Source organism: Anarhichas minor, unplaced genomic scaffold, assembly GCF_050575085.1.
Source record: "Anarhichas minor isolate MPS153535 unplaced genomic scaffold, ASM5057508v1 ptg000007l, whole genome shotgun sequence".
In the NCBI taxonomy this organism is placed as follows: Eukaryota; Metazoa; Chordata; class Actinopteri; order Perciformes; family Anarhichadidae; genus Anarhichas; species Anarhichas minor.
Window position 1 is genome coordinate 5,651,836 of NW_027466453.1, and position 18,165 is coordinate 5,670,000.

At 43.5% G+C, this 18,165-nt stretch overlaps 1 protein-coding gene across 1 annotated transcript in view; it reads left to right on the forward strand.

Moving 5' to 3' along the window:
* Nucleotides 1-4,452: 4,452 nt before the first annotated feature.
* The window catches only part of cpt1a2b (carnitine palmitoyltransferase 1A2b), a 43,473-nt gene continuing 29,760 nt past the window's right edge, over nt 4,453-18,165 (forward strand). The window contains exons 1-9 of the mRNA XM_076083458.1: nt 4,453-4,576; nt 8,684-8,826; nt 9,607-9,746; nt 14,120-14,297; nt 15,267-15,368; nt 15,613-15,750; nt 16,444-16,521; nt 16,650-16,757; nt 18,130-18,165. The exon at nt 18,130-18,165 is cut by the window's right edge and continues 52 nt beyond it. Coding sequence (XP_075939573.1) covers nt 8,686-8,826; nt 9,607-9,746; nt 14,120-14,297; nt 15,267-15,368; nt 15,613-15,750; nt 16,444-16,521; nt 16,650-16,757; nt 18,130-18,165 — 921 coding nt within the window. The 5' untranslated portion in view covers nt 4,453-4,576; nt 8,684-8,685. The remainder of the gene's footprint in view (nt 4,577-8,683; nt 8,827-9,606; nt 9,747-14,119; nt 14,298-15,266; nt 15,369-15,612; nt 15,751-16,443; nt 16,522-16,649; nt 16,758-18,129) is intronic.

Below are 18,165 nucleotides of genomic sequence, written 5' to 3' on the forward strand. Positions count from 1 at the left end.
ACTTATGAACCGAACCAATTTACGGCAAGTCGCAGCTCTCTAAGGTGAGGTTTTGCTGTGACGACAAAAACAAGCAGCAATATTAGCAACTTGATGCGTCATCAAGTGTTGGAAAGCACATAGCTAACGCCAGACAAGTGACAACTTTGATTGGCTTATTTTTCCTGTAAACAAGTGTAGCATTTAAGCATGGTGGAATTAACAATCTAGCTACAGTAGCTAACTAGCGGACAGCTGGCTTGTTAGCTAGCTTGCTCATTTCATCATGCTTTAATGCTATACTGGTTACAGGAAATAAGCCGAACAGTAGGCTGGTGGCCAGCGGTCCCTCCGCCTCACTAATTGCCGCTCCGGAGAAGGACAATCTACTGTAGCTAGCTAACCAGCCAGCCATCCGTTTCCCCAGAGCTACGTCCACTCTCTTCCCAGTGAGCTGCAACCACATTGATAACCAAGACCACTAAAAACAATCGCCATTTTCTTTTGTACCAGTCAAATGACCACGGAAAAACAACTCAATGTCTGTTCTACTCCTATTCCATATCTGTGGAAATATTGCAATTCATGATCCCCAGAGGATGAACCTCAATAGTGATCCACCAACCTTTCATCTAACACAATCATCAGGTCAAAATTCAGATGTGTCCAATAATTTGGTTTATGACAAAATACCTTCAAAACATGACATTCTCACCAGCCTCAGCTGTACTTTGTGTTCACGGGTAACTCGCAAACGTTAGCAGGCTAACAAGCAAAACTAAGAGGGTGAGCATGGCAAACATGATACCTGCTAAACATCCGTTAGCATTTAGCTCTGTGCCTAAGTACAGCCTGAGCATGGCTGCTGACTCTTAGTCTTGTTCTGAATGCTAGATAATTAAATCTGCAAACAGAGACAGTGACTGCAAACACAAATGTATTTTATAGTCATATTTATTACCTGTGAAACACTGTGTTTATTCCTGCTAATTAACACTTTACTGAAACCATTTCACATCCCTTATTGACTTTCAATAGTCTCCTCACACTCTGCACGCTAAACTGAAACTGCCAGATAACTTCTGGAAAAACTGGAAAATGTGGTTAGCAACTGTTTGACATCCAAGACATCCATCCAACACCGTAGCTGAACTTTGTCCTAGTTGGCAAGTGGTAGAGGACATGTGGAACATTTGTTTGTTTGTTCTGAGTTTAAAGTCAGAATTCTGAGAATAAACTCAGAACTCAAATCATTTCTTTTCACTTGTGGCCCTAATCTCCTTCCGTAGACAAGTGCATAGTAGCCACAGGTCTTGGCATGGTTTCGGAATAATTTTAGAAAGCTTCGGAAAAACTATTGGCTTGGTGGACATAATCAAGAAAGATTTTGTGGTTGCAGTAGATTTGAATGTGCCCCCCCCCCCCCCTTCTCATGTCATCAGAGGCTTTCTTTTACCATCCTGGGGCTCAGAGTGGGCCTCTTCCAGCAGTGAGGCCACACGCATCTGGAAGGTCAAAGGGACAGGGAGGTTTATAGTTACACACATACGTGAAAGAGAGTGTTATGTCATCGTCTTTTTCTTTTTTTTCCTTTAAACATATGGTCAGAGTCAAGTTCACCTTACACACACTTTTGAAAAGAGAGACACTAGTTAAAGGACATGACTGGGAAGAGGAAAAAAAGAACGAAAGGCAGAAGCATGCGGCAGGTTTTGCTCTACTTTGAGTAAACTTTGCATCAAAATCCATTCCAAAAAAGACACAACGGGATCCTTGGCACATTTGCGGCTGCGAGACTTGCAAAACTCTCCTAATAAAAGAAATGTCACCCTTCCCTCCCTCATTCCTCTTTTACCCCCCCTCCACCCGTTCACTATACATTTTCTACACTCCCCCATTCTTCCTCTTTGTATTTCTTGAATCATGCTCCACGCCCATTCTTGTCCCAACTGCACATATCTCACCCCCTTATATAGTCGTCCCCTCCCCTTGTATACATTTTATACGCGCCGTATACTTCAACGCAGATGCTGTATACATTTGTATACACTCTATGCCTGTCTCTGTCTCCATTGTATGCCATCCATATCTATGTACACTATATTTTATCGACACTGTAGTCACCGTACGACTCTTCCTCTCATCATTATTGCCCATTCTTCTTCTGCAGTTAGAATTGTACGACTATAATCTCTTGTCTCCCGCCCATATTCCCCCTCCACCCCTCACCTGCCCCCCACCCCATCTTGTGTACCTCCGCTCCACACAGTGGAAGGAAGAATTTGTGACGTCAGGAAAAAAAATTGAGGGAGGTGCGTGGGGGGAGGGCGGGTTTGAGAAAAACAGCTAACGCGACAAATGATGATGACGACAACGACGAAGAGAAATGTTTGTAGTATAATTACAAAAAAGGAAAAGTGCACTATTATGACAATGATTATTATTGCCTGTGAGAAATACTGACCAATAAACAACAATGGAAATATACACGCGGGTGTTTGAGTTCTGTTGCATTGTGCACTCATGAAGATGTTCAGTCATTATCTGAAACCTGGAATGGAGACAAAATTACTGTTAAATTTCTCCTGGTTGATATAAAGACAAGTGCGGAGAAGTAGCTACCTCTGGGTATCTCTGCGCTTGTCTTTATATCAACCAGGAGACATATGATAAACTGTGAGAAGGCTACGCGAGGGTCCGCGTGAAGTATCTAGTCAATAGCAATACCAACGTGATATGCTCATTCTACATTAACTATAATAACTATAAATGAACTGTTAAAAAATGTATATTAAATGGAAAATTGCTTATATTTGGTATTTTTGTCATATACAGATATGCAATGATGCTTGCTGGGTAATATGTATGTTGATACTGTGCAATGACAAGTCTCTATTGGATCATGTGATGAGACAATACGATAGTGTGTGCTTCACGACTGGTAACTAGCTTGCACCGGGGCCCATCATAATAATAGTGTGCACTGGGGCCCATCGTAGCCACCTTATGCCACTGGTGTACGCGTAAGACGTCCGCGTACCGGCAGTTTGTGTGACCGTGCGGACCTGACCTATGGATGTAAAAACAGAACCGACAGTGTCGGAGACGTTGCCTCATTCATTCCTGTGAAAGTTGCTCAGTGGTGCACGAAGCAAAAAAAATATGACTTCCGAGTACAAATTTTACCCAGATTGTTACAGACGGCTCTTTCCCAATGTAAGTCTATGGTAAAAAAAAAAAGTATTTTTGGGGCCCATGTGGTCATGTGACAGACATGGAAGTTGTAATTCTGCCATTTGGCCATTATGTAAAATTTGCTTCAAAGCCTGGTGCTCCCCTTCCTATGCTTGACCTGTCCGGACCGTGGATGTTGTCTGCACGTCCACTATGCTACAAGTGGTTAGCGTAGCAATCTACTGCTGATGTGTAGCCTCCCATTTTTTAGAGTAAAAAGGGGTGGAAAGTGTCCCGTGAATGACCTGAGCAGGGACTACGTATGTGATTAGACATCATAGAGTGGGCCAAGAGTGTCGGGCGTAATATTGGTCAGCCAGTTCCGGTCCGTCAAACCTGTCTAGCTGGGTCATCAGTGGTCCCAATAAATGATAATAGTAATTCATTGGGCAGTAATCTGGACAGAAATTCTGGGATAATATTCTGAGATTAAGTGCATCATGACATCATAATGACAATTCCCAAGCAGGATAATTAAAAGTGAGCTTTTGATTCTGTGAGGTTTATCTTAATTTCATGATTGTATTTAGGGTGTCTAGTTTGTGAAACAAGTAGGTCAATGGGTAAGGTGAACAGGGAGGATGTGAGCAGGAATGCTCTGTTCTGTGTCAGGTACAAATACAGCTTTGCATTTAATATACATCATTTTTTTAAGTGCTGAAAAGACCATGAACATTATTCAACCCTGAGATTAGTAAAGGTCACAGTGGGCATGAACGGCATGAGGAAAACCTGCAGGCGGAGGTTGAAATGTTGGGACGTGGCCAAACCGGCATGTTCCTCTTTTTTAAAAAAAAACGTAGTGCGTGTCACAAGTGGGCGGGTCTCCAATGCTGTCGCTCCCTGAAGACAGCTTTGAAAAACGAAGAGCTCTCACTCTGACAGTAACAGATGGTCCAGAGGACGACGAAAGCAAAACTTAGCGGAACAAACTGTATTTTGTATTAGATACATTGCGGCGCAATACAAACCACTTAAATTGTTGTAAAAAAAAAAAAAAAAGTATTATTTTTACCTTTTACAAAAAGAAAGATAATTTGGGCAAATAGTTACAAATAATTCTGGCCCAGTATTTAAAACAAAATAATGGCATATATATATATATATAAATATAATATAGTCATAGCTGCTGCCCATGCGTCAAAGTTAAGGCCTACATTTAAACAGCGACAGATGTTTTCGTCCGCGTGCCTCATCTCACACTCACGCTATCTCTGCCCGCTGGCCGTGGTGAGTTCTCTCCTTGTTGTTGAGTGAAGAAAAGCTCGCTTTCTCTGGGTGCGCTCACCTCGAGAAGAAAGGGAGCGGTGCTAACGTCTGAATCAAAGTCCTCACCTACAAAACTCCTCTAAAGACACTTCAGGTACATTTTTAATCGTATTTTAATCAACTCTCACGATGCTGCTGGCGCACTTCTTGCCGTTTTATTGTCTTCTTTTGCTCTCTGTGGGCTTTTGTTGCCCAGCCTGAATGGACCATTGTGCGCTGAACAGTTTACACCAGGCTGCAGTGCGTGTATGCTAATTCACTGTGCGTTTAGTATTGTACATGTGTGTTGAATGTGTGGCTTCTCTGTGTAGTTTTTGGTCGCTGTTGGAGTTAATTTCCCCCCACACACGAGTGATGGAGAGCTGTGTCGTACAGTACAACGTGAACTATTTCCTTAAAAGTGTCTGGTTTAGACTCAGCCACACTCATACTGGTCCTAGTGTGTGTGTGTGTGTGTGTGTGTGTGTGTATATATATATATATATATATATATATAACGTTATATAGTGTAGGTCAGACATTAGAGCTCATTTCTTGTTAGCTTGCTAGGCCAACAAGAGTAAAACAAACTAACCCAAACAAACCAGAATCTTGAAGGAGACAAAGTTTTAGTCGAGCTAACAGTGAATATTGCACTGTATCGGTATGTGCACGCGCGTTTCTTCCCGCCGCCCTCGTGTCCGCGCGCCGTGCCTGTCTTAACTGATTGATACGCTAAATTATAAAAGGCCACCCGTCTTTCCACTCCGGCAGGTACAACCTGTTGTCTTTTGCCTTTTTTGGATTCCCACACCTAGTTGTAGCTTTACTATATTCCACTACTTAACTTTATGTGTTGAGTAGAGACCCTCCATCTTTATTAAATATCCAACAGAATGTAGTTATTGTTGCATCTCGTTCATTTTAAGCAGTTATTCACTCTTTTGTTTGCTTTTGCAAGCCGTCACCATGGCATCCATAAATGACGTAACTTTCCTCTCTCAACGTGTGCAGCATGAACACATCATTATCTTTTATATTGATGCCTTTATAACATATAATAGTTATCTTGTTTTCCATCAGATGGTTAGAAAAGTCTCTAAAGATTCTGTAAATACTTAGAGAACAGTTGTTAAAGGACATTCTGGGTTTTACATTTCTCTTCCTTCCTTTGTTTTACTTAATTGGCATGACAAATCAATACATCTGTGTTGCCAAAGCATAGGGGAAAAAACAACAAGCTGGAAGTAAAGAATAGTCTCTCTCTCTCTCTCTCTCTCTCTCTCTCTCACTCTCACTCTCATATTCGGTAACACACACACAATCAGTTGTGGGAAGTGCGAACTATGCAGCGATCAATTGCCCGGCTGGAAAAGAGAGGGAGAAGAGATGACAGAGGTCTGCTAAATGCACTCACGAACCAACGCCTCAAAGAGAGATCATTATATGTTGACCTACTGCGTAGGGAACGCTCGGCTGTAACTGCATAATTGCTGCGTCCTCATCCACTGTGTGCCAGGGGCCTTCTTTTCATCTGCAACAGCTGTGCGTTGCTCCGCCCCTTTTCTTTTCAACTAAACATTGCCCCCTGTCCTGTCTCACTCTCCCAACCTGTCGCACACTGACGACATCCCTGGTGACTCAGGAAGTAAAGGAGAGAAAGCAAAGAAACCGCTAATCGCCGACTGATTGCTGTGGTAACACCCAATCTGTCTGCTACCGATAGGACAAGATAAGATTGTCCCACAGGAAAATTAGTCTGGGACTCCAAGCATCACAATCCACGTATAGAACATGGGTCATACATACACTCACGCATACACATGCTTAAGTACACATGTCTTCAATGGTCACGAGCAATAAAACCAGGTGTGATCAACACGGATGATAAATATTCAAGTCCCAATATATTGTTCCCCAATTAGATCATATCATGTAATGCTACTTTTTGCTATTTAGTAATTTGATGGAATGAATGATTTATAGTCCGGTCCAAACTTCCTGAAGCCAGATTAGTAATGTAACGATGCAGAAACACGTTTGTTAGAAACGTTGTCCTCTGAGTAAAGCAAGTCTTAAAAGGAGGATTTATTTCAGTTTCCTCCCAAAAAAGAAAGGTCTCAGAAGGTATCGAGTTGACATTTTTAAAGATCTATAATGTTTTCTCTTGCTTGCTGTAGTTTTAGCTCTGAGATGTCTTTGTATGTGATGGCGGGCCCATCAGACCTGTATTCTCTCTCTTACACACTAGCAGACCTTTCTTCAGGCTGAGCAGTGACTTGGGGAATGTTTAGTGTCCACATTCTTTCCCTCACTCTCATTTTCTACTCGCTCACTTGGTGTAGAAGGCTGTACGCCGAATGGCAATGTTTGTTTTTGTCACATTGAACTGTTTAAGTCTGGTTACTTTGCATTTTTTGGATAAACTGATCACACGATCGCATGTTGGGAATCAAAATGTTTACTTTCGTAACAGCCTTTTTTTAAAGTGGAATACTTTTTTTAGCAAGTAAAGGACGATAAAGCTAAGTAATCAGACTACAGCTCTAAAACAGAAGTAAGAACACAAAATGAAACGGAAACTAAAGTGGATGCTTTTCCTACTGCGACGTGTTTATGTGAGAAGAAGACTTAGTCCTAGCTTCCCTCCATGAGCTCATCGGAGCTTTTTGCTCTCCAAGCACCGCTTTGGAGAACTTCGGATGTCTCATGTTGTTAAAATAATATCAACTTGGGAAGCTGGGAGTGGCTTCTGAAGAGTTTTCATTTTTCACTCTTGAAGCAAAATGTTTGCTCATGTAAACAAAAGCAATCGTATCTGCTTTTGTTTACATTATACGTCGGTATAATACACTGACATTAAAGTCACAGATCGGATCAGCACAAAAGAAAAAAGGAGCGAATATAACTTTTAGAGATCCCTGATCACTGTTTTCTTTTGCTGCTGACAGTAATTGCCGATCATTGATGATCCATATTGTCGTTTGATACAAAACACACAATTCAGAAGATTAAATATTGTATGTTTATGGATTGAAACAAATCTAGTCATTGCTAGTTTTAATGATGTATTTTAAACGGGTCGTGATTCATCTCTAATATCTATTTATGTTGTCGTGAAAACATCTCCTTCAAACAACTGGATTTATTCAAGTTTCTCACCAACACTACATTTATGAGATATCATCATGTGAACACATGATGATATCAAGATCACTCGGATGGAGGATTTCTCTTGGATGTGCTCACCAAGTAGTGACATACATCCTCCATGCTGTTTAGCTGCCAGTGTGCTCTCAAAGCTAGCAGCTCATAAGTATTGAATAATTCATATTGTCAGATCGTTGATGACTGAATGAAATGCTCTATATTGACTGCATGTAGCACTGTTTCCTCAGCTGAAGTTTTTGAATTTTTTTTTAAATTACTTTCATACACTAAATCCACCCACAAAGAGGAAGGACCTCCCATTAGTTTGACCATGAGCGTCACCTTCGTCTATTAATCTGCTTCACTTGCACAGTAACGGTGCAGGAATTAAAGCGGCGATATCGGGACATATTCACATAACCATGTAGGACACACGCAGTCCACCTGATATTTCACAGCTACACCCTAAATGTTTAAGGATTTTTTTGTGTGCGTGTGTATCGGCAGGTTTGATTTTTCAATATATGATTGAACTTGCAGGTCTTTTTCATTTAAAGCGTCTGTATAACGTAGTGTGACCAGCGTTTACTCTATTCTCGGTGCTTCAGTGGGACAACAACATTCCACTGACACATTAAATTACTCAAGTGTTGTTGCCCAGGGTGTTCATACAAACGCACCGAGCGACCCGCTGGCTTGTAAAACCCGTTCTTATGTTTATAATCGGTCAATGCCAAAGTCCCAGGGAAGTAATGAGGATGTAAAGTTACGTAAGACACCAAAGAATTGACACTTTGTTTTGGTGTCAACAACACATTCTGCAATGATGAATTGCATGCTGCTGTCTTAACTCTAATAAATGATTCATTATTACTTAAAGTTACTACGAGGAACTTTGATTTTTTGTCGATTGTGGTCGTGTTTCCGAGCACCAGAATCCCTTTTTTACTGCAGCAGCGGTGGTCCGGCAGTCTGCTCACTTTCTCACAACCAGTACAGAGTTCCTCGCCGTGTCGTTGATACGAGGAGCGATCGTTGGTGTTTACGTTCCTGTTCACTCGTGTTCCCATAGCAATGGCGGAGGCCCACCAGGCGGTGGCGTTCCAGTTCACCATAACACCAGAGGGGATCGACCTGCAGCTGTCCTACCAGGCCCTGAACCAGATCTGCCAGTCCGGAGTACGATCCTGGAAGAAACGATGCAGCCGCCTGAGGGTGAGGATGATGATGATGATGATGATGATGATGATGATGATGTGCGTGTGCGTGCGTGCGCGTGCGTGCGTGTGTGTGTGTGTGTGTGTGTGTGTGTGAGTGTGAGACATTCATGCTGTCATCATTTGGTCAAACATCGCATCCAATTTTAATTATTTTAGTTAATTTCTTTAGTTTTAAAAGAGGCCTTAAGACCCTTTTTAGTTTATGTAAGAGCCTCAATTCAGTTTTATTCAAATAGTCAAAAATCACAAGTTTGTCACAGAGGATTTTACAGTCGACATAAGACGCCTCATGTGTGACGCAAACGCAGAAGGCCTCATTACAGGGCGTAAAGTCCCTCCTGTATAGGTTAGCGGTGAGGTGCCTTTCCTAACATGTACTGGCATGCATTGTGGCCCCTCCTGGGTGGACAGGCTCAGAGCTGTTGATATGTGCGTGTGCTGATTTCTCTCTCTACTAATCCTGCCGGTCTCTGCAAGTGACTGTTGTGAGGACAGACGTTGTGTAAACTCACAGAGATGTATTTTCTCGAGGCAAGATTTGAAAGTTAACAAAGGGGAACGTACAACACACTGTATGTGATGTTCAAACATCTTGGGTTTGATGAATTAACTCAATATGTGACATTGTGGGAACATGAGGGGAAATGTAAAGAGAGCATTCTTCAAAAATGTTTTGCTCTTAACTGTAAAGTCCTCGAGTTGTTTCTCAAAGGAACCTCTGTTTCTGCCCCAGTGTAAAAGAGTGCCTTTTTTTTTTCTTCTTCTGTGGTGACAGAACCGGGTGATCAAGGGAGTGTACCCTGCCAGCCCTTCCTCCTGGCTCTTTGTCGTCATAGCGATCCTGGCCACCATGTACATGCGCTCGGATCCCAGCATGGGGCTCATCACGATGATACAGCAGCACCTGCCACTAAGGTACACGGGGACCTCTGCCTTCACCTTCTTAAAGGGACAGTGTAGAGTTTTAAGTGGTGCCGTATGAGGTGCTTATTTTACATATTTTAGCCACCTAATAAAATCAATATCCCTTTAAGTGTGCGCTATTTTTAGACTGTTTTCATTCGTCAGACAGCCCTCTCTGACGGGGAGCTGAAGCCGCTCTCTCTGCTTCCTCCAAAGGCAACCGGACTCCATTCACAAAACCTTGTCACCGTGTCAGAACACCAGAGTTGCTGGTCTACCGCTGCCTCAATCGGTTAGTTTGTTTGTGTTAATGTGTGACTTTGGTGAACCTGAGCTAACCCGTAAAACACACAAAGTCACACATTAACACAATACACACTGCAACACTCAACAACAGGAGTCTGGTAGCTTTGAAGAGAGAATAGAAACCGCCTCCAGATCCCCGAGAGGGCTGTCTGACGAATGAAGATATTCTAAATATAGCGTACACTTCAAGTACTTTCTCTAAACTGGGGGCGTGCCGACGGACATCTACTGTAGCTAATACGTTAACTATGGATAAATGCCTCACACAACCCCAATTCAAGTGACCCAAAATAACCCTTTTTAAGTTGGAGGAGATGGCTGATCTTTTCTCTGTTGCACATAAAGCTGGCGATGTATTTAATCAGCTGGAGTTTAAAATATCCACAGCAGCATCTTGGCATTGCCATGTGGTCACTCGCGAAGTTTACATTCTCAAAGAGTTCTTACAATAACAACACCATCTGCTTCTCTGACTTTCAAATTCTGCATGATGGATGCGGATAGGAGGTAGTAACGCATGAACGCTCACTCTTATCGTATCGCACGCTTATTTTACACGGATGTCACCGGGTCGCTGCTGTGAATGTGTTGCCGGGAAACGTGAATGCCTCAGAAATCCGGTATTAGTTGCGCTTTAGAAGTGCTGCCAGCTGAAAGTGACGGCTCCACTTCAAAAATTCCAGTCTGTCGAGTTATAGTAACGAGCGGGAGGGACCGGGCTGATCCAAACAAACCACTTAGAAGCACACAAAACATTCTGTTGCGGTGAGGGTGTGGTACGTGCAGTTGAACTCTCCCCTACTTTCCCTGCTACACTAAGTGGGCACCACTAACCGACACCAGTGACCCCTCCACACACCTCAGCCACATTCCACCCTGATAATATTCATGCTGAAATGAGCAGGTACATAAACAGCGAGCTGTATGGCAGGTGGAAACAATCGACAGGACGGAGGCGGTGGAGACTGTAAACTCTAAAGTCTCACGCCAGCTGAAAATGACAGCTCCAGTTTGAAGGCCAGTCTGATGGGCAGGGACTTGACATATAGATGATTGTCCATATCTAAATCAATGTTGTTGTGTTTACATCATGACCACTGTAGAAGAAAAAGTAAAACCTATTTTATTTTATGTCTGATGTTTGCGTGCCTTGACTCAGTGCTTGCGCTTTTTCTCTGTGTGTCCACACGAAGCTCTGTTTTGGCGACACTTAAATTTAGGGATGCACCGGTGCGACTTCTTCAGTCCCGATAGCCGTGGTTTGGGTGTCGGCCGATACGGAGTACCGATAAGATGCCAGTATTTAGTCGATAACTGTGCGTAAGTGACTGGGATCATGTGACTTAAACCTTGCTTTCCTAGCGTTGTACAACAAAATGTAACAAATAAATGCATAGATATACGTTGCATGAATTGTTGTTAATTATTGAAGTAATAAACACCAGAAACGTGGTTAAAAAAAAAATCTTGAAAATTAACAGGAAATACAATTGAAGTGTAAACGGGGAATAAAAGTTATAGTGTATAATGTATAAAGCTTAGAAGATCAAGATGGTGCCTCGGTACTGCGCTCTCTGGTACTTTTTCTGTTTTTGTTCATTTGTTTCGTCTCCAGCTCTCCCTCTCTGATCACATTCAGCAGGGAGGAACTTTTAAACATCCGACAATCCACCGGTCACACTTTTTCGCTGTTTTTCATTGAACCGGAAAGTTTTACCGAGCTTTTTAGTTGGAGGAGCAGCGGCTCTCCGCGAGATTTGCCGGAGACGCCGACGGGAGAAAGGGCGAGCAGGAGTGCTCGTTAAACTTCGGCAGCGGGTGATTTCGAACTGCACTCCCGTCAATCCATCTGGCGAACGTCCGCTCTCTGGCCAACAAGACGGATGAACTGCTGCTCCTCGACAGAGCAAACGCTGACTTCAGCAAATCCGCCGCCCTGTGCTTCACTGGAACCTGACTTGGTGAGCACATCCCGGACAGCACACTACGTCTGCCGGGCTTCCAGCTCCTCAGAGCGGACCGCGTGACGGCGCTATCGGGGGGGATATGAAAACACACTGGACCACTGCTACACTGAAATAAAGACATGGGGTGACAGAGCCTTCTCTATATCTAATCTATATCTGAGCCTTCTCCATTTCTGCCCCCTCCCTCTGGAACTCTCTCCCCAAACACATCCGAGACTGCACTGACCTTTGCACATTCAAATCTCAAATCAAAGCCCACCTGTTCAAAACTGCTTTTAATGTGTGACCACTATTGTGTAGTTTGTTTTTAGTGTATTGCTTTTATATATGATGATTTTAATGTAAAGTGTCTTTGAGTTTTATGAAAAGCGCTATATAAATGAAATTTATTATTATTATTATTATTATTATTATTATTATTATTATTATAAAGGATGCATATCGCTCAGTCCCCCGTGCAGCTTTGGGACTCTCTGATCATTGTCTGGTTCATCTCCTCCCGACCGACCTACAGGCAGAAACTAAAATCTGCGAAACCTGTGGTGAAGACTGTGAGGAGATGGACCAACGAGGCAAAGCTGGAGCCACAGTCCTGCTTTGTCTGCACTGATTGGAGTGTTTTTGAGGCTGCTGCTACAGACCTGGATGAGCTCACTGACACTGTGACATTGTACTTCAGTTTTTGGGAGGACGTGTGTGTGTGTGTGTGTGTGTGTGTGTGTGTGTGCCGACTAAAACCTTCTGCACATGTATATAAACCCTGGATTACGGCAAAACTCTCAGGCAGCTACGTCGTGCTAAGGAGGAGGCCTACAGAAGTGGGGACAGGATCCTGTACAACCAGACCAGACCCACACTGACGAGGGAGATCAGGGTAGCAAAGAGGAGCTACACTGAAATGTTCAAAAACAGGTTTTTAGCCAACGACCCCTGCGTCAGTGTGAAGAGACCTGCAGGACCTCACCAACTACAGGAGACACCCCCCCCCCCCCCCCCCCCCCCCCCCCCCCCCCCCCCCCCCCCCAACACCCTACTTCCTGCTCAGGAAGTTCAACCTGCCTCAGGAGCTGCTGATCCTGTTTTACTCAGCCATCATCCAGTCTGCTCTCTACACATCCATCACTGTGTGGTTTGGATCGGCCACCAAACAGGACAGAAACAGACTACAACGGACTGTCATGTCTGCAGAGAGAATCATTGGTTCCAACCTGCCCTCCATCCTGGACTTGTACACCTCCAGAGTCAGGAAACGGGCTGGAAAGATCACTGCAGACCCTTCACAACCTGGACACTAGCTGTTCCAACTCCTCCCCTCTGGTCGGCGCTACAGAGCTCTGTACGCCAAAACCACCAGACACAGGAACAGCTCATGAACAATTAATCAGACATACTGCACTATCCCCTCCATTTCATTGCCATGGTTGTTGGTTTTTATGTCCATATATACTGTATAGTCTTGTGTGTATATATATTTATATTTGTAGATAGTAGTTAAATGTTTATGCTTATACCTCTGTTCTACATTGTTCTCCTTGTTTTTTTATTTGTATATTCTGTGTTTGTATTTGTACGTTGAGAGCAACAGGAAAGCCAGAGTCTAATTCCTACGCATGCGTGGCCAATAAAGCTGATTCTGATAAACATAGACTTGAATTGTATAGATCGGCTCCATCATCACCGATATTTGAATCAGTAATGGACAGATATTGATGGATCCCTCACTTCAGTGAGAAATTCCTGTTTACATTCTAAATGCATTTGATCTGATCGTTACACTCGGGGTTGTGCTTTTCCTGCTTTGTGTGACTCTGGGGAGAGAAGAGAATCAAATTCTCTTCCTCGTCGACCCAGTAGAGGTTGCTGTTGCACTTTCGATGCACTGTCCATGCTTCTATAATTGGTCACTTTGTGAATAATCTGCCCTCTGCTGGCAGTCATAGTGCACACATTTAGACAGATCAGTCATGTCTGGTATTTAAAAACTGTTTTACAAGAAGCACATCAATATTTTATTCATATTTTCAGCTCCAGGTAATATTAAAAACATATATATATTGTCAGAAGACGTGCCGACCGCGTAGCCAGTAATTGTTCTCTCCTCCTCCCGTCCAGCCTCCACGTCTCGCTCAGCACCCAGGGTCAGACCATGCTGTCGGCGCTGGTCTTCAGCACCCTGCTGTGGCTCTCCCTCATCCTGGCGCTCCGGTTCTGCCTCAAGCTGCTCCTCTCGTACCACCAGTGGATGTTCGAGCAGCACGGCCGGGTTTCCAACACCACCAAAGTCTGGGTGGTAAGCCATGCCGCTCCTCGGTTATCACAGATCCATAGTGGCTGCTGCAACGGCACGGGATGCTTTAAAGAAAGACCGTTTACAGACCTATAATCGTCTTATTCTTACTTTTAATCCCAGTAAAATATGTAGACATTGTGAACACTGGTTTGGAACGTGACGATCGCCACGGACCCTTTTACAGGGGAGAACATTTTCCAAGGACCCCATCTCAATCGTGACACCCATAAAGCATACGCTCACCACCTTTCGTACTCTCGGATGCTATTGGACGTAATTGTATTCTAAAACCTTTCAACCTAAATACGTCAGACCTCATTCAAAGCAGTAAAATGAACCAAATTTCACTTTGAATCCTGTTAAGATGAGATGAGATCATCCTTTCATTTGGACTACACTTACAGCATTTAAAGTCCACATTCAGAGTACAGACAGCAAGACTGACATAGTGCTGATAAATCCTGGTCTTTGAACTTTACACTTCACTGACTTTCAGTAAATTCTTCAACTGAACAATAAGTAATGTATTGCTGTGTGATACAATCATATCAGAGTTTCTATTGGCCCAAAGCTAACACAGGTGGGACTAATGTACACAGTTTTTTATTTTATTTTTTTTTTAGCATGTGCCCTTTTTGTAATGACGGCGCACAATTTTATCATTTATAGCAAATTATGTCGCGCTCATTCAGATGATTTGTTAAATTCCCCCTTTTGTTTACCTGCCTGGTTGATGGCGGGTGCTAAGTGTAGCTAGCGACGGAGAGCGAGCTTTACCCAGCACACCGTTCGGCTGTGTAGCGGTCCCCTCTAAATACACTAAACCGTGTGCACATAGCGCACTACTAATACATGTGTCCCGCAGATCGCCACATAGACCAGGCGCTCCTTCCCTTTCAGTTACACACGTTACGTCTGTTATATGTTGAAGTGTCTCTAGAGTTCTCACCTCCTCCTGTCCCCCCCCAGACTCTGCTGAGGTTACTGTCGAGCAGGAAGCCTCTGCTGTACAGCTACCAAACCTCTCTGCCTCATCTGCCTGTTCCTTCCATCAAAGACACAGTGAGCCGGGTGAGCGGACACACACACACACACACACACACACACACACACACACACACACACACACACACACACACACACACACACACACCTGTGGACACGCCTGGACACATTTCCTGGGCACACACTTGTACACAGGAAACAGTGTCTATGTACATATAATGGTTTAGTTAAAGAATTACATTTCAGATCAATTTGATGATAATTTCATAAGCACAGAACCATATTGTGACTGTTGTTTTCTCTCTCTCAGTATCTGAAGTCAGCGCGTCCTCTGTTGACCGATCCGGAGTTCAAACGCATGACTGAACTGGCCGACCAGTTCGAGTCCAACCTGGGAAACCGTCTGCAGCGCTACCTGAAACTCAAAGCTCTGTGGGCCACCAACTATGTGAGTGCAGTCGGCTCAAACGACGCGTCTAATGATCAATCCGTTGCTCCTCAGGTTTTAGTGCCTTGTTTTGTGCACACATGAGCATCTTGAAATGTTTAGCTCCTTCCTGCATTAAAATGTTTCCCTCTTGTTTTCTTTCTTTGTCTTTCAACTCTGTAATCCTGTATTCCATAGCATCGTTGTACAAACTGTTCTGGTCAGACTTCTAATAGAGGTCCACACTCCCTGATGCAACATCACTATTAAAATAATAATACACAAAGTGCTTCACAATGGGGGAATATAGACATGGAATGAACATAAACCAGGGAAAGTGAGATCAATTGAATACATGGAATGCAAAACATGAGATGGAAAATATGAATAAAAATAATAAAATCAGTACCCATATTTGCAGCATGCACATATACATCAATAAACACAGCAGCAAATGTCCCCGTGGTGGAGTTTTTAAAGCTTTTAAGACAAAAACTTCTTTCTCCTCGAGTACCAAAAGATAACCTGGAAGTTCGACCTTTTCCCACTTTAAATAAAAGGTCACTTTGTCTGCTCTGCTGGTGACTGATCTTCTGGGCAGCTTTGGTGTTTTCGATGTTAAGCACTCGGTACAAAGTGTACAGAGTGATTTTGTTTTGTTTGTCCTGTTTTTATTGTGAGCGATCAACTTGTAATGTGCTGCTGTGGTTCCAGGTGAGCGACTGGTGGGAGGAATACATCTACTTGAGGGGCCGAAGTCCCATCATGGTCAACAGCAACTACTACGGCATGGTAACCAGCTGCCTTTTCCTAAATATTACAGCTTAGAGAAATACTCTTCCTCCATGTCTTTAAAAGCATTCATCTTGAGAGACTTTTTTTTATTTTTTATTCTAACATCCTGTGTGCGTCCTTTCCAGGACTTCATGTACGTGACCCCGACCTCGGTGCAGTCGGCCAGAGCGGGCAACATCATCACTGCCCTGCTGCTCTACCGCCGCAAGGTCAACCGGGAGGAACTCAAACCGGTAAGGCCGCGTGGGATTGTGCATGTGGTTTCGTGGGAAGGATGGCATGTTTGCAGGGGGTCTGGAGCGAGACAGTGTAGCCTTAACGTCTCTTATCTTAGTAATCCATCTCGATATGCGTGTTAAACATGAGAGCGAGGAGTCAGTAAGGAGACGAGCTCTCCACAAGGGATGTGGAGCAAGAAGTGCTCACTCTAAGCAGATGGACGTGACCGTATATCTTGAGGCAATAGGTTAAAGTTTGTTCAGAGGAAGGATGATTTAAGCCGTGTGTGTGTGTGTGTGTGTGTGTGTGTGTGTGTGTGTGTGTGTGTGTGTGTGTGTGTGTGTGTGTGTGTGTGTGTGTGTGTGTGTGTGTGTGTGTGTGTGTGTGTGTGTGTGTGTGTGTGTGTGTGTGTGTGTGTGTGTGTGTGTGTGTGTGTGTGTGTGTGTGTGTGGCAGTTGCATAAGAATCTGCTGAGTCGGTCTTTTCATGCACACACACACACAGAGCAAAGAGAAAATATCTTGGTTGTTGCACAACTTCCCATTGTTTGTTTCGATAGTGTGTGTTGTACTACAAGTATGAATTCAGCCAATAGAGACGAGCAAGAAGAAAGTTGGGGTCGGAGTGTGCATTCATTCAGTTTATTCTTCATCCAGCAGTGTTGGCCAATTATTTTGTCAAAGGATAAATTGGGTATTTCTCTCTCTTAAGTGACTAATGGGGACAACTGTTTAAAAATGTATTTTTTAATTTAAATTGGTCCAGAATTGAGCGAGAGCGCTGCAGCCGCTTAACGGGGCTGCGATGTAATCCTACCGGGCAATTCCTCCCGTCAATATGCGTCCATTTAAAGTGCTCATTTGTGCTGCTATGGCTGTCAACACGATGGATTCTACAGAGAAATAAAACCTGTTTTCTTTCCCTTTCGCTTGATCACGACTTTTTTCCTATTGTGTCTAACGAAGTCTCACCTCAAGGAGAAGTCTCGTTCTGAAATCTCGAAGAGAATAAAAGTGAGCGTTGGAGAGAGGAGTGCCGTTGTTCTCCGAGTTAGTTGCGTAGCTTACCTAAAAGATCTTCAATCTCATGGCTGTATATTTAAGTGATTTTGACAATGTGGATGAGGCCTGACCCTCTCGCGAGATTTCCGAACGAGACTTCTCCTTGAGGCGAGACTTCGTAAGACACAAAAGCAAACCGACCAGATCGGGCGAAAGGTAAAGATGAGAGGTTTTATTTCTCTGTGGGGACCTGTCCATAATGTTGTCAGACACTTACAATAATTATCAAAAAATGAAACAAAAGTATTCTGAAAATGTGGCCATATGCATAAGTGCCAAAGAGAATGTTATAATAACAATAGATGTGTGTTTCTCTGTGTGTCAGAGTCGTGTTCCAGGCACCGTCATCCCTCTGTGTGCC